Raw genomic sequence first — 24,114 nt, 5'->3', positions numbered from 1 at the left:
TAATATTTTATATGGCATTAATATAATAAAAGTGAGGATACTTTCCCAGTGTTTCAATACTTGCAGATTTCTTTTGTACTGGCTGCCGAGGAAGCTGCAGTCACCCAGACTGGCAGTGTATTTTATGGCTACGGCACTTCTCCCCGTCACCTATTTTAAGCTCAGTTTGTAGGACACATCCATGCTGCTCCTACTTAATTCAATAATCTCCTGCACAGACTCAAGCCAAAGTTGCCTAAAGCAAAACACCCCTTGGCTCTCCCAAAGGCACGGGATGCTGGGATTTCGGGAGGGAGGATGCTGGTGGCCCCAGGGCATGGCTGGTGACACACCATCGCTCCTAGCCACATTTACTTTTCCATAAAGAAAAGCCAAGCAGACCATGAGCCACACGAGGTGGTAGGAGACCCAGGACAAGACGAGCAACCCCCAGGTGGGACCCCCATGTCCCAGGGAGGGAAACCCCACCCTGGAGAAACCAAAGGAGGTTTTGAGGAGAGGACAAGCTGCTGGAGACCCTCCTTATGAATCCAGACGGATCTGCTCAAGGCTGCTGGCAGGACTCATCACTCGGCCACACCAACGGCCGAGCATTTATCATACCATTTAATACCCATGGACTTGGTGTTTCTAGCGTAGACACCTGGCAGTTGCACATGGCTATTTTTGCTGTCAGTCAAGGACTGGGAGAAGAGTTAGGTGTGGTACAAAAATCAGCAGTATTTTACAAGACAACCTGAGGAAGTGTTGGCAAACGGGGGAAAAGAAGTCCAGATTTTTCCCTTGCCTCATCGGCAATCTGCTCAGCGGCGTGTGGCGCACGGGGTCAGCGCACGGGGAGTGAGGTGCACGCTGCCCTTCAACAACTACATGCAGAGGTACAAAAAACATGCAGTGCCACTCAAAAATCTCGATACATGATGAAAAGGAACTTTGGAAGTTAGTATAAAGTCCTTGGGTATTCAACCAATGGGTCATAAATTGCAACTTCCCAGGAAAGCAGAGCTGCAGCGGTGCGGGAGCCGACCCTCCAGCAGCACCAAGTCTCTGGGTTCTTGTTCCATGTCAACATTTATAACAAAAATAAACACCTTTCCCTCCCTAAACTGGCAGATCTGCTGTTGTTAGTTATGTAGCAAGTGCCAGCATTGGTGCAGGATGGTCCAGAGTCCTCAAGTCAGAACTGCCCACCCACATCTCCACCTCCCAACTCATGCATGTCCATCCCCGGGACCACCTGGCTGTGGTCTCCAGGGTGGTCCGTACAGACCATGGCACACAAAGCCCTTTTCCCAGCCATTGGTGGTGGTGACTTTTGTACCCAGCTCCCTGACAGCGCCACACATCACTCCATGTCACCCAGACCTCCTCCTCCAACAACGAGTCCCCTGGAAGCCATCGTGACCTGGTCCCAAATGCAGACCACGGGTCATAGAATCATAGAGTTGGAAAGGACCCACAAGGATCATCGAATCCAACTCATGTCCCTGCGTAGGACAACCCCAAAATTCACACCATGACTGGGTGTCCCTGGGCACCCCAACAGCCGACCTCCAGCGTTCTGGGCAGGGTTCGAGGTGACACGGGGTGGCACGATGACGGGGACATCCACACAATGCCCAGACCCCGCCGGAGCACAACATGATGGATAAAGGAAACCCAAACACGAGCACGGAAGGATATCAAACCAAACATTTATACAAAGTATTACTCATTGTGAAACCCACAGGGTCAACTTCAGTTAAGAACATGTTTAAACATTATTTTCACCATAGAGAAAGCAGTAAGGAGCGACGGCGCCGGCAGCGCAGCAGCGAGACGGCGGCTCTGGCAACCAGCACCTGCATCGGTCCCGGCCCAATGGGGCCACCAAAGCAAGAGGGAGGAAAATCCAGGTGCTGCAGAATTAGGGGGAATTGTGACTCTGCCCTTGGGGTGCAGTTCATCCAGAAAAAATGCTCGTTTGGCTTCATGGAGACATTCAGCCTTTTTCATGTTTAGCTGTTCTATTAACATGAGAAATCAAGCACGTCTGGCTTATTCAAAGTGGTTTTCTTGCACATATAAATCACAAAGGTTTTAAAAAATTTGTATCTAAAGTGTGAATTTTATCCATTTATTTATTGTTTTCCCTAGGCTTATTAATACAGGTTTCTTCTCTAAGCAATGCTTTATGAAATATATTTCAAATTTTCTCAGTAGCCTAGATGCAGGGAAAGAAACCCCAAGAAAACATCAAAACAAAGTAGAAACCAGCAGTTAAGTTAAGGCTAGCAGATTTGGTGTTAGGAATTAACTAATACACCTTTTTTTGAGAAAAAAGACATGCACCGTAACGACTTTGTTGAACAAAACATCACAATCCACATCTGAAAAAATAAATAAACCTTTTCAAATCGAATTATAACTTAACCCCGAAAGTTACCCACTCGCATGTTTTACCTACTACTTACTCTTAAGAAATACAGGGGAAAGGAACGTCCCTTTCCGATTGTTTTTTTTTCAGAATATACAGTATAAATATAGTAGGAGTCATGCCATAAAACTATATGCAAAAATTGCACACTATTATTGCATGCGTGTGGTGATACTACATGCCGACCCAGTGTCCCGTGGTGGTTACTCACGGATGCTCCTGCCCCCCGGGACCACGACCGAGCGGCCGGGGGCTGCGGAGGGGCCGCTCCTGCCCTCACCGCCCGCAGTTCCAGCTCCGCACGACGACCCCGAGTCCCGTCGGGTTATGTGAACCGGTCCGAATTCATTTTCCGCAGTTTGGGCGGCAGGTTCCCCTCCATCCTGCCGCCCCCCGACAGCTTCTGCAGCTTGGGCGGGAGGTCGGCCACCGACTGGCTCATCGGATCCGACATCATCTTGGTGGTTTTAGACACCAGTTTCTCCTCCGAGTTGCCAGGGACCGAGCTGATCCGCTGGAGTTTCATGGGTAAATCCCCCATGCTGTAGGCCTTCTCGGAGGTGGTGGAACTCATCCTGAGGAGTTTTTTGGGGAAGTCTTCCCTCCCAGTTATTTTCTGCAGTTTTGAAGGTAGTTTTGTGCCAACTTCATCGAGCCCATCCAGGCACTCCACCGAGTTGTTCCTTTCCTTGCTGTTGCTCACAGCGGGTGCGATCAAGGGGGAGGACATGAGCAGCATCTCCTCCTGCTCCTTCACGCTGTACGGTGGGGTGGGGACCTCAAACGTGGCGTGGAACTGGGAGTAATCCACTTTAAAGAAGCCCTCTTCCAAGGAGATCACCGGGAAGAACCGGTGACCCCAGAGCACCTCGTCCTCGGTATAGGATGTCCTGGCTTGGCACGTCATCCCTGCAACGACCAAGGGAGAAAGACCCTCACCAGCTACGGACAACTTTGGATGCACATGAATCTTGGGGGTTTTTTGAACATTTCAATGAAACACATTTTGTGGCTTTAAATGTAAAAAAAGGAAAGGCGTTGGCATGCCTACCATTTACATACAATAGCTGTTAAATTGTCAGCCTCAAGGCCAAAGGAGCCAACAACAGAGGAAGGAAAGTAACTGAATAATTCACATCTATCATTCTGGCCACTTCTGAAGCTGCTGCTGACAAAGGGAAATACAAGATTACCTAATAAACCCGGTACTGAATTAGTGAGAGCTGCTAATTGTCATGTATCACAGTATCACAGTATGTTTGGGATTGGAAGGGACCTGGAAATCTCATCCAGTGCAATCCCCCCATGGAGCAGGAACACCCAGATGAGGTTACACAGGAAGGTGTCCAGGCGGGTTGGAATGTCTCCAGAGAAGGAGACTCCACAACCCCCTGGGCAGCCTGGGCCAGGCTCTGCCACCCTCACTGAGAAGAAGTTTCTTCTCAAATTTAAGTGGAACCTCTTGTGTTCCAGCTTGATCCCATTACCCCTTGTCCTATCATTGTTTGCCACCGAGAAGAGCCTGGCTCCGTCCTCACGGCACTCACCTTTTATATACTTATAGACATTAATAAGGTCCCCCTTTAGCCTCCTCTTCTCCAAACTAAAGAGCCCCAGCTCCCTCAGCCTTTCTTCATAAGGGAGATGCTCCACTCCCTTAATCATCTTTGTTGCCCTACGCTGGACCCTCTCCAGCAGTTCCCTGTCCTGCTGGAACTGAGGGGCCACAACTGGACACAAGATTCCAGGTGTGGTCTCCCCAGGGCAGAGCAGAGGGGCAGGAGAACCTCTCTGACCTACTGACCACTCCCTTCTAACCCACCCCAGGTACCATTTGCCTTCCTGGCCACAAGGGCCCAGTGCTGGCTCATGGTCACCCTGCTGTCCCCAGGACCCCCAGGTCCCTTTCCCCTGTGCTGCTTTCTAATAGCTCATTCCCCAGCCTATACTGGAACCTGGGGTTGTTCCTGCCCAGAAGCTGGACTTGTCAGGATCTTAAAGTATGACTAAGTTATTCCATATTTTCACCACACTGGCGGACGCGTATGGAACCAGACCTTACGCTTTATGCACCGTACGCACAGACCCAGCCGGCGCCAGCGCATTCCAACCCCTCAGCGAGCAGCAGGCACGTCCTACCAAATACATCTATTCCTCTTTAAGGGCTTCACCGGCAATCTGCTCACAGATCCATCGCTGCCAGGCTGAGATTCAAGCTCCAAAAAATTACCAGGGGAGAAGAAATATGACTAAGAGGCACAACGTGGCCCTTTCCCTTCCTCCACCACCTCCCTCCGCCCAAGCACCCAGACTTGGACATCCCAGTGACCCATCCGACCTCGGAAATCAGAGGGAAACCATGGCCATGGAGGGCTGGAGGCTTCTGGAAGAAATGCTGCTGCTTCTTTTATTTTTTTAATGGTATGTGTAGCAATCTGTAAATAGAACTACCCTGCCATTTTATCCTACTGTGGCAAACGGGAAAGATGACATTTTGTTTTCAGGAAGTTAAATCTACCTCTGCAAACACATCCTCTGTTTAGCTGGCAAGAATGCCTTTGAGGCAGGAGCAAATAGAAGGAAACTTCAGAAGGCACAAGAAAGATGATAGTGAGGGGGAGCAGGGGATGGATACGCGCCTGGTGACATACAGCCAGAAAAATAACATTTTATTGCGCTCTATGTTCTTGCTAATGGAATCAAAGCTTTACTTTTGCATAGCGATTTCTACTGCAAATACATCTGAGTATATCACAAGATGTAAACCTCACAGTTTTATGGCTTATCTCTTAGGAGAAAAATATAAACGCAGGGTTTTTTTGCACCGAACGCAGCTCCTGCCACCCGGGAAGGTTCCTCACCTGAGCTCGCCCACCCGCAGGATCACACCCCAGACCAGCAATCCTGCCCCCTTTCCCAGCCCCCGACAGGACAGATTTTATACTTTACGATGTATTTTTACCCGGTCACTGTGTGTTTCAGTTCTGTTTACTAAGTGAAGTGGAAGCAATCACATACCTAATGGGTTTAGAAGAAAACCCTGCAATTTTTAGAAAAATGGTAATTAGAGTGAGTACTTCTTCCATCTGTGTCCCTCACTCTGCAGCTGCTCATCAGCCGAACCTTCACCACGAGCACCCAGACCTTTCCCCCTCTGCTTCTTCAGACCTGACTTCCGAGGGAGACCTCATTAGCAAACAAACGCATCTAATAACTCATGCAAATGGCCGGAGCACGTTTGGAATTGGCTCTATGGTGCCCGTGAAGCAGATGGCTGCTTAACTCCGGCGACCTACGCTTTAAATAACAAATTGCTTAAAATGCAAATCTCTCTGTACAGAAAAGTTGGTAATTGTTGACCTTGCTGTGCCACAGGCTTTGCTGAGGGGGCTGGAGCTGCACCCGCAGCATGATTCCACAGTCCGGGGACATTGCCAGGGTGGCCACCCCCGCCGCAGCAACGCTGCCCGCAGAGAGCTGATTCATGGGTGGAAATGCCTTGCATGGCTTTTTCTTTGTGTTGGCAACACTAAAAAATGAAGAATTAAGCTTTACAGTAAAAGGTGAGCTATCAAAACACCATGCGGGGTGTAACAAGGGGCGGAGGGGGAATGGGTGGGTCAGCAATGCTGCCAAGGCTTGGGGAAGGGACCAGCGCATAGGAGTGGCTGGCACCTGCACCTGCATCCCAATCCTCACTCGCATCCCTATCTGCATCCCCATCCGCATCTGCATCCCCACTCACATCCCCAACCACATCCCCATCCTCACCACATCTCTACCTGTATCCCCATCCCCATCTGTATCCCCATCCACACTCACATCCCCAACCACATCCCCATCCTCACCACATCTCTATCTGTATCCCCATCCCCATCTGCATCCCCATCCCCATCTGCATCCCCATCCCCATCTGCATCCCCATCCCTGAGCTCCCCCCGGCCAATGCTGCCCTCCTAGGGTGATGCTGGGATGTGGGAGCTGCTGCCTGCCAGGTAAGGCTCTCCCATCCCCGCTGTGCTGTGGGACTATTTCTACCTCCTGCTCAATCGTCCTGCCACCTCCCAAACCTGCTGCTGCTGCTGCTTTCAACAGAGGGGTTTTATATCCATTCCCTATCAAAAAATGTATTTGCTGAGACTCAGGAAAATCAGCTTCACATTTTGTTCCACTCTTTGTAAGCTCACTAGAGAGATAAATATTTGCAGGTATATAATTTTTTCTTTAAAATCAATTTATCTTATTCACTAACAAACCTGAGGGTGCAAATTATTTAATAGCCTCTCGGGATGAACAGCAGCGACTAATAGGCTTGTCATTATAGGGAATACCTGCCACACTAAGCAGACGATGCTAAGAGGTGCTAAACGTGCTCTGATAAGCCCTTGGACAAGAAATCAATTTGCAGGTTTTCTTCTGCTGCGTTTCCCAGCTCTTGCTGCCCTTTCCATTTCCTCAGCAAAGCCTCAGACTCCCAGCTCTGAGCTCTGCAATGCTGTTCTGCTATTAAACACTCGGATCTGCCAGCTCACAACAGCCCTGCTGTAACCATCTCCTTTGTGTTGCTACAGCAATAACAACGGAGTTGCATAAGGCACTCGATGACCGGGGCCATTATCCACGTCCTTGCACAGAATAAGCTGCAGCTCTTTGCAAGTGTCCTACCGCATGGGCCAGGCTCCTTTCCTGGGAGAATTAAAGTTGGGAATGGCACTGGGGAGAGTCACAGTCCCTGAACAGTGATGGTGTGAACATCCCACGCTGGGAGAACCTCGTCTTGCTCAGAGCACCCCAAAACTATCACACTGCAAGGGTAAAACTACACCCAGGTTCACCCTTTGTGGTGGAGGAAACACATCACCCACGGCTGGGCTCTCCCCTTCCATGCACCATGAGCTGCACCTTCAACAGACCTGCTGGACCTGCTGGAGAGTGGCCAGGAGGCCACTAAGATGATCCGAGGCTGGAACAGCTCTGCTGGGAGGACAGGCTGAGAGAGCTGGGCTGTTCAGCTGGAGAAGAGAAGCTCCAAGGAGACCTGATTGTGGTCTTTCCGTACTTAAAAACTGCCAATGAGAAGGATGAGGACAGACTTTTTAGCAGGACCTGTTGCAATAGGACAAGAGGTGATGGTTTTAAACTAAAGGAGGGAGGTTCAGGCTGGACATGAGGAAGAAATTGTTGCCCTGAGGGTGGTGAGAGCCTGGCCCAGGTTGGCCAGAGAGGTGGTGGCTGAACCATCCCTGGAGACATCCCAGGCCAGGCTGGACAGGCTCTGAGCACCCTGAGCTGGTGACGATGTCCCTGCTCGTGGCAGGGGGGCACTGGGATAGCTGGGGAGGTCCTTCCCAATACAAACTGTTCTATGGTTCTATGACTCTGTGATCACCTGGACAGGAAAGCACCAAACTGAACATCAGCTGGTGTTCCCACTCCTTTCCACAGCAAAAGCAGGAGCACCTGTGTGTGAGCCAACACTGACAGCCCTTCCTGATAACTGCCTCAGGATTACTTTCCATTAAGTCATGCTCAGATTAATACAAGCCTTTTATTTTAATGCAGATGTAGCTTCTTTCTGACCTTTACAAAAGAAGATGCATCAAGCAGCAGGAGCCAGCAGCCGTGCTGGGCCAGGCCAGGGCGCGGGGCCGGCTGCTGACAGACACCCACCAATAACCAATACATTTCCCTCTTCTTCTGTTGGTACAAAAGGCTTTTGGATTTTTTGTGCCTTTTTTTTTCACCTTAAGAAGTTATTCATCAGCAGGGTACACAGCCAGCAGATCCTTCTACACCTTCATCATGTTAATGGGACTGCTAAAATTTTACCGAGTTGCCTGTATTATTAATATTCATTTGTAACATACATTTTAAAGTCTCGTTTGAAAGCAAACATGCTGTATGCAGTGCATATAATTAAAAAGCCATCCATTTGTCAAAGTAAAAGGTTTCGATGCATTTTGTTCATCACTCCTAACGCACATTTCCATCACAAAGTTCTCTACGGATAGCAAAGCTCTGGCTGCATACAAATCGCAACAACGCACCTGAAAAATGGGCACATTTATGCACATATTCCAGCAGAAAACCCAAGCAAAGTGTCCAATAAAACCCCCCTCTATCATTGCAAAAACAGAGGCTGCAAAACCACTGCTCACTGCATCCCAGGGAAGAGATTTCCATCCAGAAGCCCTGTTGCTAAGGGGGTATTTTGTCTGAATACCCTGTATTTTACAAACCATCCCTACCCACGTTGTCTCTTGATGTTTCCAGGAATTATATTCCTTCCGCAGAAATCAAGAGCTGATTCTATTTCTAACCTTGTAAGAATAATGAGCTTAAAGGAAGCAAAAAGCAAAGTTTTGGGACTCTTCTCCTCACTGAAATGGTGTTAGAGAGCACGTCAGACTGAGTAGAAATTTTGCTACTGACTAAATTCGGTCATTTACACCCATCTGTACTGATCTGGCCCAGCACACAACGCCACAGTCTGTAACACGGGGAAATTCCAGCCACGCGTATTTAGGAAAGATTTCCATTACCTTCCTTAAATAAAGAGCAGCAGAGCAGCTCTGGAGGATGCGCACAGCCTACACCAATATACTTCTATCCTTAAGTTTCATACGAAAGGAACTTCTTTTTTAATAATCCTGCTTTCTCCTTTGCTCTATCTGAAGCAAGTGCCATCACCGGAGAATAATACATCTCTCTGTCATATCATAAGTTATTAATTAGAAGTTGTTATTTCTAATAAGGTAGAACTCTTGGTTTTAGAGCCCTTAGGCGAGCTGGAAAAGCGGATGCAGTTCTCTCACCTCAGCCAGGCAGCAGACTACTTAAGCTTTTATTTTTCTCTGTGTCTGGCTACAGCAGGTTTAGACTCAATATTCCATTTCAAGAAACACCAACGCTGACAGGGACCAGCACTCCCGACGTCCTCACTCAATAAATGTGTAACACAGAGGAGGTTTGGTGCCGCTGGGACGATGTTGGGGTGAGAATTCCCCAGCATCCTATACCCTAATAATTCAGTTAATGATCCCGATTGCTTCAGCTTCCCTATGGGATAACGCCAGTTCCTGGGAAGGTGAAGGCATCCCAAAGGACAATGGTTGTTGCCACCAAAAAAGCATCATCATCCTGCATCACCCAAAGCCCTGTCCTGTCTGTGTTGGCCGTGATGTCCCCATCACTGCAGGTGACAGACGCAGCTGGACTTGGACAACCTCTCCCTTGCCACCAGCACACTTGCCTTCCGACCCCATGCTGGGCTCTGCAAGCCTGAGCCCAATCACAGCCATTAACGTGGTTATGCTGTCTTTAGACAGATTAGACTTGTCCTAAAGTACCCAAGTGCCTGGTCCCTCCCAAAGAGGCCAGAGAACAGCAAAAACACAAACCATCCAACACCAGCAGCACCGAGAGCTGCCCCACCACACTCGTGATGGGGCAGATGGAAGACAACACAGTCTGTAAATAAGTGCTTTGACTAATTCTGTCCTATAACAACCTCAAATTATTCCTAAATTTCTAAAGAACCTGGAAGGAGCTGGCTGTATTCAGGCAATTTCTGGAACTCGTAATATACTGCCTTGAAAAAAAATCACGGGGGCACAGTTATTTATGTGGCCCTCTTCTGTTTCATTATAGAAGCTGGCTGATAGTTGGCAAATCACAGACCACTAATAAGCTTTTAACAGCCCCCTGTGAAAGTCTTCAGAAGTAATTTAGGAATACAAAGGTTACGTGGCTCTTTTCCCTCTCCGAGGTACTGCCAGAAATTTGCCCTTAAATCTTTTGGCGTTTCTGGGCTGCAGTTTGCTGGCCAAGGGCTGGCGCAGGGACAGCAGGAGTTGTTCTTTCTAACATGGAAATGTGGAAAAGTTAATCTCAGCCAGTCGTTGGAAGAGAGAATTATTTTTGCATTAGGATGACTCAACAGCACATCGTCCCAATGGCACCAAAAAGGGCACCTTGGCATCCCAGGATGGGAGCAAAGAGAAACCCTCCAGCAGAAGTTACTGGCAAAAATGCACAAAGATGCTTATATTTTGTCATATATTTTTCTCTTTCTCCTTATGAAGAGCTAGAGCCCTGCACATTAAAATGTCGAGACATGAGCTGAGTGATTCTTCCCTTCACACACTTTACTTGGCACAGGGGTCTTTACCTCCCTTAAACCCACAGTTTATCTGCAAAGCCTCAAAAATATTCAACAGTGTTAAAAAAAAATCAGCCAGCAATGTCTAATAAATTACTATGAATTAAACTAAATTACAACTTCAATCTAAGGCCACAAGGGCAAGAGTCACACTTGACATGCGACCTGACATAACAATACAGTACCCGCATCCTGCACCCTTACACAGCTAACGGAAGATTTACAGCTGCAGAAAGAAAGGAGTTGCTTCAGTTGCAGCAATCTCTGCCCTTCCAGGGATGTAGATAATATACAGGGAAAAGAAGCTGGTTTTATCACATTTAGCAAAGTAACAGTCTGATCCCCAGCTGTTAACATCTGGCCACTTGGCACCCTGCAGCTGAAACACCAATAGATGTCTGAATTCTGTGATAAGCCATAAAATGGGAGCCCAAAATGGGAGGTCAGACCCAAAGCTCGGAGCGAAGGATCCTCTCAAGCTTCTGCTCTCCATGTTCATTGCCAGGTTATTTTTGATGGAAGTTAAAAGGATAAGCTGTACCGCGCACGGCTGGGAAATGCACAGCCTGTCGGAAGGGCTTCTCAGCAGACAGAAAGCTCGAACGCTTCCCTTCTATTCGGAAAGAACAGCTATTTTTAGCATTAACATTTCCCCATCATCATCATTTCAGGGGGTATTTTTTTTCATTAGAGCGACGATAGTTTGAAGTGCAATACAACTTGCTGTCAATTTGCGGCTGCCGCTGGCTGCTCTCAATGTCCCAGTGCAGCCTGGAGGGAGACGGGCACCCCCGCTCACCTCTGCATTTAACGCTTCTCATCACCTTTCAAATAATGGTTCATTAAAATGAAAACAAACCATTTTGTTAAAGGGAAAAAACAAAGGCATTTCCTGAAATGCAAGCAGCAAACTCAGGCTTGAAGGTAAAACTGCAAAAAAGGTGCTGTATGGATTCATGACAATATAATATATGAAGTCCAAGCCCTGCCTGAGGCTGCTGGGGATGCTGAGGGCATCGTTTATTACTGAAATATAGAAACTGCCCCAACAAAAGGAGGTCAGAGATTCACCAAATTAAGCACGTGTGCAAAAAGGGAGCAGAGCAACTCACGCAAGAGTCAGAGCTCAGTCTCATGCTAAACATTTCAATTTCTCTCGCACTGAACAGCAAACCCAGGCTTCTGTGCTGCTCCTCAATTTAGACACGTTGTTTATGCTCCGGCACTATAAATACCTCCCTGGTTTATTCAGACTGTGCTGTTCCCCAGGAGCTATCTTGACACTTGAAAAAATAGTGCTGACAGCCAAGGTATTTTTCTTATCAGCCGGTCCTCTTCTCAGGGCAATTTTTAATCACTCGTACCCACATAGTTTCCTGACAGCTCATAGACAGCTCGTCTTGATGCTCGCCAGGGCCACCGCTACCCATCATTAGCACTGTTAGAGCAGGTTTCGAAAATGTCGTAAAACCTGCATGTGAAAGCAAGGTACCACTGCATATATATGTGGATATTTTTTCCATATAAATGAGTGCAACAGGCTACCATCAGGTGAGGTAACCTCTCATCTTTTGTATTAGCCATGGACCAAAACAAAAGGGGAAAGAAAGGAAAGCTCAGCAGCCTCCAGCGCTGCCGTCCTGCGCTCAGCCTGCACACGGCCTCAGCACCTTCCATTCCTCTGGAAAACCAGGGCCAGAACCTCAGTTATCCGAACAAAACTGTCCAACGCACATTTAATGCAGTGGCAGAAATTTATAATACTAGTTGAAAATCTGGCCTGGTATTTTTCTTATGTCTTTTTTTTTTTTTTTTAACCAAAACACCCCTATTATTCTGCGAGGCTGCTCCGTCCCCTTCCACCTCAGTGCAGGGTGCACCAGAGCTCATTTCACCCCCTTCAGCTCCTTTCTTTGAGCAGATTTTTTTTGCAGAGCCATCTGCCACATTCCCGTTTTTTTGCATCATTTCCCTCCTACCGGGATGTTATTGAAGCAGCAGCCGCAGCACGGAAATGGGAGTGATTTAATTCCCTGCTCCAGGCTGCGGGCAGGAGGAAGGGGATGCAGGGAGGGCAGGGGGATGCAGGGAGGGCAGGGGGATGCAGGGAGGGCAGGGGGATGCAGGGGCGGCAGGGGGATGCAGGGGTGGCAGGGGGATGCAGGGGCGGCAGGGGGATGCAGGGGCGGCAGGGGGATGCAGGGGCGGCAGGGGGATGCAGGGGCGGCAGGGGGATGCAGGGGCGGCAGGGGGATGCAGGGGCGGCAGGGGGATGCAGGGGCGGCAGGGGGATGCAGGGGCGGCAGGGGATGCAGGGGCGGCAGGGGATGCAGGGGGGTGCAGGGAGGGCAGGGGGATGCAGGGAGGGCAGAGGGATGCAGGGAGGGCAGGGGGGGTGCAGGGAGGGCAGGGGGGGTGCAGGGAGGGCGGGGGGGTGCAGGGAGGGCAGGGGGATGCAGGGAGGGCAGGGGGATGCAGGGAGGGCAGGGGGGGTGCAGGGAGGGCAGGGGGGTGCAGGGAGGGCAGGGGGGTGCAGGGAGGGCAGGGGGGGTGCAGGGAGGGCGGGGGGGTGCAGGGAGGGCAGGGGGATGCAGGGAGGGCAGGGGGATGCAGGGAGGGCAGGGGGATGCAGGGAGGGCAGGGGGATGCAGGGGGGGCAGGGGGATGCAGGGGGGGCAGGGGGATGAAGGGGGGGCAGGGGGATGAAGGGGGGGCAGGGGGATGAAGGGGGGGCAGGGGCATGCAGGGGCGGCAGGGGATGCAGGGGGGTGCAGGGAGGGCAGAGGGGTGCAGGGAGGGCAGGGGGGTGCAGAGAGGGCAGGGGGGTGCAGGGAGGGCAGGGGGATGCAGGGAGGGCAGGGGATGCAGGGAGGGCAGGGGATGCAGGGAGGGCAGGGGATGCAGGGAGGGCAGGGGGATGCAGGGAGGGCAGGGGGATGCAGGGGGGGCAGGGAGGGCAGGGAGGGCAGGGAGGGCAGGGGGGTGCAGGGAGGGCAGGGGGGTGCAGGGAGGGCAGGGGGGTGCAGGGAGGGCAGGGGGGTGCAGGGAGGGCAGGGGGGTGCAGGGAGGGCAGGATGGTACTGGGGAGAGGCAAAGCACCCGTTCTCACGGGAGGGGGATATCTGCAGGATGCTCACACGCAGAGCTGGCAATAAAGTGATATTCTGACACAAAACGTAGCTGTCTGTCCGTGCCCTGACAAAGTGCAGTGGACGCTCTCCAGAGCTCCCCTCCAGCCTCAAGGATTCCCTAATTTTTACTGATAACGCAGTTCTATGATAACTTGCCTCATGCTAGTAGCTGATAATATTTTCAAAACCTCAGAGCAGCCAGAGAAGGTCCAGCAGAGCCCTCCTGCTCTGGGGACACGGCGGCAACGCCGGGGAAGGGGGGACACCCTCGTCCGCCTCCCCAGCCCCAGCCTGGGCACCGCACATCCCATAAACCACTGAAATTCTGCACAGCTTGGACACCTTGCAACTGGCATGGGGACATCTCCAGTAACTCCTTCCAGATCCAGGCTGCCCAAATTATTGTAAAGTGTTTTGTTTAACTTTGGTCCATGCATAACTTCTATCACAGAATCATATAGGATGATAGAACAGAATCACAGAAGGGTTTGGAAAGGACCTTAAAGGTCACTCAGTTCCAGCCCCCTGCCATGAGCAGGGACATCTTCACCAGCTCAGGTTGCTCAGAGCCCCGTCCAGCCTGGCCTGGGATGTCTGCAGGGATAGTTCTTCCACCACCGCTCTGGGTACCTGCCCAGGCTCTCACTACCCTCAGGCCAACAATTCCTTCCTCATTTCTAGGAGAAATAATTTCTAAAAACAAAGATGAGCACTTACCATAAAACACACATTTCCATATAATGCAATGCTGGAACCTCCCAACCACGATGAGGATTTTCCTGAGCCATAAGCACGGGCTGTCCCAATAGGACCCCCTCAGTCTGGGTGAAGATGTCCCTGTTCATGGCAGGGCTTGGACTGCATGAGCTTTGAAGGTCCCTCCAACCCCAAACCTTCCGTTCTGTTTTAAAAGCAAGAATTTTTCAGTTATCCTTAATTAATGTCAGAATAACTTTATTCCCTTGTTAGTGATGCCCCCGAACTTCCTGAACCACCTCCTCTCCTTCACTGTTAAAGAAAAGCCCGGGGTAGCTGCCTCTGTGCTGGGTTTCTCTTCAAATTGCAAGTGCAATTTTCCACTAAGAATTAAAAAGCTGTGTTCTGCAATTAATGGAGTTCTGGATCCAAACTGCAGCCAAAACTGCTGTGATTTCATTCGCAGCACAATGTTAACTGTCCATTGGGGCTGCTGGGGAAAATACAAGGGGAAAAAAAGGATTGTTTTGTTAAATTGGAAGAAAATTGTTTGTGGTCAGAGGATGCCCCAGGAACATATGGCTAGAGCGGAACGTGAGAGAAGTGCCAGCCAGTTAGAAAAGGAAAGGAAAAAAATAAAGATATTTAAAATAAATTATCCTCTTTGAATGAGAATATTTTAATTATGAGGCAAGAAACCCAAACCCCAACCCTTCCCTTTGAAAACACGATTTCTTCAGCGGTCCTACGCTTCTCCAAACACCCACCCAGCCATATGCCGCTGAGCACCAAAATAGAGCACTTGAATCTTCAGGGCTTTGGCAGGCCGAAAAAAACTTGAAGAAATATATCACATTAGAGACTGCCTTCCTGGGATGGAAAAGCTATTTCTCTTCATACCGAAAAGCATCATTTGCTGGTGCAAATATACCATACATTATATACCATAAACCTGGCAGTCGATTTCTAAGCTGAAAATAATATGCCATTTGGTATGAACTGCATCCATAGAAGGACGAAATAACAACACAGCGCTGTGTTCAGAAATAAACTTTCCTTATTTAGTGTTGTCGGTCTAACGGATGTATTAATTTGTTGAATATCTTTGCAACGCTAAACATCTCATGGCAACCTATTCATCTTCATAAGCGCCCCGGTACCAGTGCGACATCTGCTCCTCATCTGACAATCCCAACAACCCCAAACCACCGCCTGCTGCTTCCAGGGAATATTCTGTTCTTTCTGCCACACAGATAAATTCTGACATTGTGTTTAAACCGGCTCTTCGAGCCGCAGCTCCTTCAGCCGCACCTCTCTGAGAGCCTGTCTTGCACTTGAAACATTCATCGTTCGGCTCCACCATCAGCATCTCCCAGCCCGGTACAGCTTCTGTCATGTATTTAAAATTAATGCACGGTGCTTAACACAAGATCCCTTGAACTAAACATAGCATTTCCAGCACAGCCTTCGCTTTCAGCTGACAAACGTTTCTTGCAAACACGTTGGGTGTGCAGAATTTCCCCGGGAAGAGACGCATCGGTTTTGTCAGCGTCGGGGGAAACGACTGTCAGGCTGGACGGGACAATGTCTGGGGCTGTTAAAGGCTCTTCAGGAAACCAGACACACCTTGCTGCACCACAGATATATATATATATATATATATATATATATATATATATGCATATATACAGGAAACCAGACACACCTTGCTGCACCACATATATATATATACACACACATATATATGTGTGTGTGTGTGTGTATATATATATACACACATACATATATATAGATATATGTGTGTATATATAGATAGATATATATATAGAGAGATATATGTGTGTGTGTGTATATAGATAGATAGATAGATAGATATATGGGAAACCAGACACACCTTGCTGCACCACATATATGTATTTATATATATATACAGGAAACCAGACACACCTTGCTGCACCACATATATATATATATATATATATATATATGTATGTATTTTTAAAGCAAGTTATGCCTCCTTGGCAGCAGTGGCCTCACAGGTTGCTACAGGCACCCAAGCACCAGCATCAATTATCTGTACTGTTCCATTATGTCAAGAACTACACTTAAATTACAGCAATAGTATTTGTACAGCTTCTCATAAGCAATCTGTGAGAAGAGCAAAGGTTGACAGAAATGGGATGGATGTTTTGCTGGGACAAGCCAATGCCCAGCCAGGTGCCCACCCAAAATACGTAGTTTTAAATAGTGCTCTTAGTCCCAGCAGCGCCCATAGAAAATAAACACAGTCGTATGAAGACGAGTATGTCCTTGCAAACACACGGCCATTCATTAGGCAGCATTTCCTGGCAGAATTTCAGGTTTTCAAGACAATTGTGTATCTGTATAGGTCCAGAAAAGCCTCTGAAGTGTTAAAATAATCACGAACTTTAGAAAAGAGAACACCTCAAAATCAGGATTTTCTCATCTTTATGCAGTAACTTTTCATGGTGCTGCAGGTAGTTCCTGGAATACAGGTGAGCATATCCATCTAACCCAACGTCTATATTATAGATCCAACACAATTAATACATCTTCCTACAATATTTACAATTTGGGAGGCATGAACGTAGATTCCAGGTTTTCCTCCCTGCCTGGTGCGCTGCTCCCGCTGCACCGCGGGCTCGGTGCGAGCTCAGACACATCTGCTGCGCTCCCTTTGATCAGGACATCTCGCTTCTCCGTTTAAGTCAGATGTTACATCCCTCAGCGAGGAGACAAAACGATGTTCTCACTTGTTCTTCCAGCTCAAAAAGCTCCACCCAGGCACGAGTCCCACACATCAGCGCACACCAGTGCTGGCCCTTCCCATCAGCTCTGCAGGCTCCGCAATACCTTTTAGGGATTTTATTTTAGCATTAATTAACAGGAATGCAATTGCTTTAATCTTCCTAAGAGCCATGACTGAGCCCCAGGCACCTGGTGGGACACAACTGGGTTTTATTCTTCCCATCTGAGCAGCCCCTGGCCACAAAGAGCAGGAAATAAGTTGCCCATGACCTTGAGCTTTCAGCCCCTGAAGACAGGGCTCGCTCAGAACACCACCACGCTGGGCCCTGCCCAAGGACGGACCCTATGCCCTGGCCTGATGACTGATTGGCATCCTGAAGGCAGAAGATGGAAGACAAAAGATGTTTCTCTTGGAGGAACCACAGGACCAGTTCGCTCCCCTCTTACTCTTCAGAAGAAACTGTGCAGAGCTTCGCAGCCACCATCACGTAGAGGCTGGTGACATGAACCCACACAACATGCTTGCTTAATAACAAAACCAACTTTAAAATGGACTGAGCACAGCAAGGTTCATGCTGTCTTGTCTCTGACGCCCGTGGCGCAGCTTCGGCAGCCTAAGGTGAGAGCCCTGGAGATGAGCTGGGTTGGCAATGTTGGGCTGAGCACCCTGACTGGTGGCACCCATTGCCCTTCTCCCACACAGAGTCCTCTGCAACCTCAACCCTGACTCCTCCTAACAGACAAGGGAACCCTCTACCCTTCCCAAGGATGCGGTGGTGGGACTGCCAATCCATCTCCATCCTCCTGGAGAAGCTGCAGTGGAAGTTGGCTGGTGCTGGGGTGAAGGACCTGAAGGGACAAAGGGAGCACCTGGCAGCTGCTTTCTTCTCTTTGAATTAACATATGGGGTCAAAATCTCAACAGTAGATGTAAAGAAGATGTAACGAAGCCTTACCACTTGTATCCAAAAAAATTGGGTCTTTCCACAAATTTGAGATGTGAAAAATCAGCCTGCCCAAATCTAAGGTCTCCCTATGCAGTGAGTAGAGAAGTCTTCCCGTTACCTCCCCAACTTACTGAGCTCTTCTCTGCCAAACTCAGGCTTCCCTCTGGACAAACTTCTAAAAAAAGCATCTTCATGCATTCAGTAATTTTGTGTTGGTTTTTTTTTCCCTCTTGGTAATATATTTGACTGATCTCCGCAGATTACACAGGTGAATTCATATCACCAGGTGCACAACATTTCAGAGCTGTTCCTTCATTTGCAGCGTCATCAAACCTCTCCAGTATTAAAATAAAATTCCCCAAAATAAAACAGGACCAACATTTCCTGATGCAAAGGCAGGAAAGGCAGATAAGGCTCAGAGTTATTGAATGCTGCTTTCTTCTTATGGCCCCATCTTACATTATGGGTTATATAGAAAGCATTGGGAAGATAATATAGCAGAAGACAATTTCCTGCAGCGTGCACAGGAGTGAGACTATTACAGCAGTCAGTGAAGGTTAATTAGTGACTATATATATTGCAATGTGATGTCATGCAGCGTACTTGTTATTTCCATGTGCACCCCAGGAGAATAAATAAGCCGCAACTCAAAGCTGTACTGTACAAATAACCATATGCCTATAAGGAGTTTCTAATTTTATATACAAACCCTTTTCCTTACATTTAAATTGAACTGATATTAACTCACACCGGGCTAGTTTAAAATCCTCTAAGTCAGGGCCCCTTTTGACATTTTGGGGAAAATCATGACTTTTCTTCCTATTTCAAAAGCCAGGCAGCATTTCTGACATTTCCTTGTGAATTTTGTACGGTATTCTTTTTCACTTCCAATCCTAAATGTCAGCATGCTGCTTTTGTCCTGGGGAAAAGACCCATTGGGCTGCGGGACGAGGCTGAATGAGTTAACACAACGGGCTTTGAGCTGTTCAGAAGGCAATCACCACCAAAGACCTCTTCAAACTGAAGAGCAGTGCTCACTAGTGTCCATCACTTGTTCAGTTTTAGGCTAAATGTGAAAAATAAAACTCCAAGAACATATTGAGAAAGCTTTCGATGAGCAGATAAAATCTAGCAAGTGTTTCAGAGCTAAACAGTTTTCCCAGCTCAAAGATTTGCTGATTACTTTCCAAAACGTGCTGGTGGAACTGGTTGAACCCTCAAGGGCTGGGAATGGCTGAAGGAAAGACCTGCATGGGGAGGGCAAGATGGAGAGATGGGGGAGGACGAGTGAGAGAGATGGAGGAGGACGGGCGAGAGAGATGGAGGAGGACGGGCGAGAGAGATGGAGGAGGACAGGCGAGAGAGATGGAGGAGGACGGGCGAGAGAGATGGAGGAGGACGGGCGAGAGAGATGGAGGAGGACGGGCGAGAGAGATGGAGGAGGACGGGCGAGAGAGATGGAGGAGGACGGGCGAGAGAGATGGAGGAGGACGGGCGAGAGAGATGGAGGAGGAGGAGAGGTTGCTGCAAAGCACTCAGTTCACCAACAAATACTCTGAAGAAACACCATCACCATGAAGCACTCTATGGAAAAAACACTCCTCTTTCACCCCCACCTCAAATTTTCTCTTTTGTGATACCCTTGTACTCAGAAATTCAACACAGCCAGCACAAATGCCGGTGTGAATTACTGTTCTTTGCTATGGGAAAGTCATTTAAAGGTGGTGTAGCATCTTCTTTCTAGAAATACAGCTTTTCAGCCTACTGATGGACACAGCTCCATGTTGAGTTATAAACACTCCCACGTCCCAGCAGGGCCCGCACCCTCATGCCAGGCTGTGGCACCTGATGATCCTTCCCTTTCCTCAGCAATACTGAGTATCTCCCGCCGCTGCGATCTGTCACCAGAGCCCCTTTGCTGCGGGCAGTTTTGTAGGCATTGATTAACCCCCCATCCATCGCTTTTCCATGCGGCAGCAGAAACGCTGCGCTGAAATGAATTAGATTTCCAGTGGAGACATTAATAATGGATGATGTAAATGTGCTGAATTCCTAGGGAAAAAAAAAAAACAAAACCCAAGCCTCTCTTCTCCTACTTTAAACCGCACGTCAGAGCCAGGGAAATGGGTATTTCACTTCATTTTTGAAGGTTGGGGACCTGCTGCTAAGACCTTTACAGCTGATCCCTGGTGCACAGGAGCAGGGCAGGACCCGCACCCATCTCCTTTCCTTAGCAAGGAAAAGGACACAGCATTTTAAAGGCAAAATTCAGCGATTCTTGTAAAAAGAAAGCACAAGCAGAAAGAAATAAAACCATGCCATAAGCACACCATTTATCAGAGTAATTTAAAGCTAAGTGGACCAAGAAAAAGGTTGCTGCTTTGCTAGCCTGGCACCATGCACGTATAAATGTCACAGCCAGGAAACATGGCATTATCCTCTGGCCAGAAAAGCTGGATATCTAACCCCAGACTGAGTTACGGTAAGGACATTATACTAGTGACCCCCTCAGTTCAGGAGGTGTCGGGACAAGGGAAGGAAGGAGAATGACGCACACACGTCCCCAGGGCCAGCGGCTCCCGACCTGGTGCCGCACGGGGCGACTCATCAAGACCTCACAAAAAGATAAATCCGTATTTACCTATATTTTAGCATTTCTGCTTGGTAGCCAGAGGCTGACGTGGAGAAAACCTTACTCTGTAAATAAACACTGTGAGTAATTCTGCTCTTGACACAATTCTCCCCCCATCCCTTCAAAGACAAACAATCCCTCGCCAGGCGGGTGGGCTGATACAGCAGCTGAGGCATTGCAGGTAGCAGATCAATTCACTTCTTCAAAGACCAATTGGAAGCTGTGTTATTGTTAGGAAAATATAACTTTCCAGGTTTAACAGAAAATACACATTTTAATGAGTAATCAGCGTCCCGAGAGATAACGCAGCAAGACGTATCTGCAGATCCTACTCCCACTTTTCATCATTTCCTTTTCCCTACTGGCATTTTTTCCTGTATTAAAAGAGCTGCAGACAGGAATCTTTAAAACACAACTTAGAGCCAACAGAGGGGAGAAGTCTATTATTTCCCAGGACAAATACACAGACTAAGATGCACTCGCTGGTGAATCGCTGAGGACAAACCTCACACTCAGATCTCAGAGGGTCTTTAAGGAACCCAAGGAAGCAAAAGGGGCTTGGGGAAGACGTGAGGGAGTCTGAGGAGCCTGAAGATGACAACTCCATCCTCACTCCTCCCATCTGTACTCCTCTGAGCATCCCTCCTTGCTGTTCTGCTGCCGCATCCTTCTCACAGACCAGCAGCAACAAGTTTGGCCCAGATTAATAGCTTTGCATTAGATAGTGTCTTTCCCTTGGGGATTCTGACTCCTAAGGACTGAGACACCTCATGACAGGCTTTCCTTGCAAATGCACTGAAAACAATATAAACCAAAAAGCATTTTGGCAAGCACCAAAGAGCCGGCTGCCCCCGAGCATCCTCCGCCCCAGCCTACCGACATGTCCGTCAGCACACCGAGCGTCAAACACATCACTTAACGCAGCCTGGGTACAGCCAACCATGCTTCTAGCATTAAAAATCATTTCTAAAATACCGAAAAATAACCCTAGGAAAATGATTCCCAGTGAAATGCAGGGGCCACGTTATCTGCTGGTACCGACCCCGACCCAGGTGTTTATTCCTCATGGGGATTAAGCTGCGCGGTGTGGCAAAGAGCACTGACAACTTCATTTGGTTGGGAATACATTAAATGGAGAAAAAATAACCCCAAAGAGTTCGCAAGCTCCTGCATGCACAGCTTTGCACATGTTCTGTTATAAAGGCAAGGCCCTTTGCAGTTTTTCTCCACGAACTCCACATCCCAGCTTCTCGAATATGAAAAGCTCTCAATAAAAATGCCATTGGTCAAAGTTCCCGCAGTTTCATGTAGTAATGTCGCACTTAATATACTCAGCTTTGCAATAATTGAATACCGTTGCGTGGAGACAACTTATAGGTCTTATAGCCTGTTCCATTTTCTTCCACAGGTGCCTCTGGGCATTCAAAGCTGAGGCTGCACATCACAGCAGGACAAAAGCTTACTAGTCACCACCCATTTGCTTGCAAAGTAATAGCAATAATAATAATAACGCAACAAATCCACGTTTTATTAGAGTTATTATTTATTGCATTATTATTATTATTGCCAACACAGCTCCTGTCTGCAGCGTGGAGAGGGCAAACCCTGCTCAGTAAGTGCAAAGCCAGAGCAAAGAAAAAGCTGAGCCCAAGCTGCAGGCTGGACCAGCAGCAAGGCTGGAGCGGAGGCTTAGCCGCTGCTCGGCTGGTGTTCTCTGCCGGCACTCCCCAGGGCTCGGGGCTGTGTGCTGCACCAGGGGCAGGGGAAAAGAACCTCCATCTTTCCCCTCAAACCCAGCAGAGGTGACTTTCTCTCGGCAGGGGTGCAGGGCTGCCCTCCGGCTGCTGGCGCATTGCTAGGATCCGCGCTGCTTTCCTCTCTCCCCTGAAGGACTTTCCATCTGCAGCGTCAGGCTTCCCACGTGCATCTCAAAAAGCAGTTACGTTTGCACTAACACCAAGCAAAGTTGTTAACCTCAATCACTTGCTAAGCCAAGTCCAGCTACATCTCAAAAATCCTGGCAGGAGCCATGCACTGATGTGACCAGGTGCTCTCCAGAGTCTATTTATTCTCCCTTCCATTTGCAAAAAAATTAATAGTCATTTTTTCCCCCCCTTTTTTTGGTCTGTTACTCATTTCTTTGTGCACTGAAGAATTATAAACCATTTTTTGCATTTCCAAGCTTTTATCCTTATCTCTCTGAAAGATGCAACGTTCCTGAGAACTAACAGGGAGACAGGCTCTTCTGCTGCTGGGCAGCTGCTGCCTTTCCATCGCATCCCCTCACACAAAACCCGAGGTACCGCTGCACTTCACGGGCAGCAAACAGCACTGAAGACAAGCGTGAGCATCATTTAACGTAGCAAAGTTCTCCTTCATCCCCGTGCTGGGCTCACCACCTCAGTCTCCTCCCCTCCCTTCATTATCACCACCAAATTATCTCATATTTGTATTTTTTTTTTTGACTTTTCAGAGTGTCCATCAGCTCAGCCCCTTCCACAAACCCCAGGGACATTACCTTTTGTAGTAGCACACCTGGAATCCCCAAAATCCAGCTGTTCCAGTCCCCCCTCTCTGTTCACAAGGAGTCGAACAGCATCTCACACTACCTGAAAGTCATTAATTACTGTGTTTGTGTTTACTCATGTTCTCAGGTTGATCTGCTCAATGCTAATGAGCCGTTTACTCTCAATTAGAAGCCTCTCTCAGAACAGAGCTCTAATTCCAGGGAGTTTTGCTGATGAATTAATTACACGGTGAGCTCAGCCTTCTGCAGGAGCATCTCCCCTTGCAACGAGGGCCCCTGGGCCACCGCACCCAGAGAACAACATTTACCTTAATGCTACTGCTAGCGACACATTCACATGGGTAATATATGTCCCCAAAAACACTCAGAGTGGGAAGGTGGGATGGATTCACAGACACCATGGATCAAGCAACATCTTGAGGTTTGTTTGTCAGGCAGTTTTGAAAGTCTTAAGCTCTTCCAGGCAAAAAAACCCCACAAAATACAAAATCAACCTTTTGTTCTGTATGAGGCATTTAGTACAAGGCATTATATGAATTTCCCACAGCTTTAAAAACCCGCCCAGGTCGGGCTGCCGAGCGGTGCCGCGAGAAACAGCCACCAGCAGGGAAATCCTGCACCGCGCCACCCGCTTGCACAGAAATATTAAATATAAATCCGTGCTGTTTCACCACGCAACATTAAGTCAGCAATGTTCTGCTGTGGGAAATTTCATCCCCATTACTGCGTACTGCACGAACTTAAAGCATCTGCGGCATAATGAGGAAGAGGAGAGGAGCTGGGGCGAAACGCTGCGAATGTGCTTAGCAGCACGCTTTGCATCCCGTTAGATGATT

General features: G+C 48.4%; 1 protein-coding gene across 1 annotated transcript in view; it reads right to left on the bottom strand.

Annotated features, from left to right (window-relative positions):
• Window positions 1-2,741: 2,741 nt before the first annotated feature.
• Window positions 2,742-24,114, bottom strand: part of KCNJ3 (potassium inwardly rectifying channel subfamily J member 3) — a gene marked incomplete at both ends in the record, with an annotated part of 46,895 nt that continues 25,522 nt past the window's right edge. Inside the window, one exon of the mRNA XM_080347116.1 lies at window positions 2,742-3,325. Coding sequence (XP_080203242.1) covers window positions 2,742-3,325 — 584 coding nt within the window. The remainder of the gene's footprint in view (window positions 3,326-24,114) is intronic.

Source organism: Nesoenas mayeri (assembly GCF_963082525.1).
Source record: "Nesoenas mayeri genome assembly, chromosome: 6".
Classification (NCBI taxonomy): Eukaryota; Metazoa; Chordata; class Aves; order Columbiformes; family Columbidae; genus Nesoenas; species Nesoenas mayeri.
This window is presented reverse-complemented; position numbering and strand designations above follow the sequence as displayed.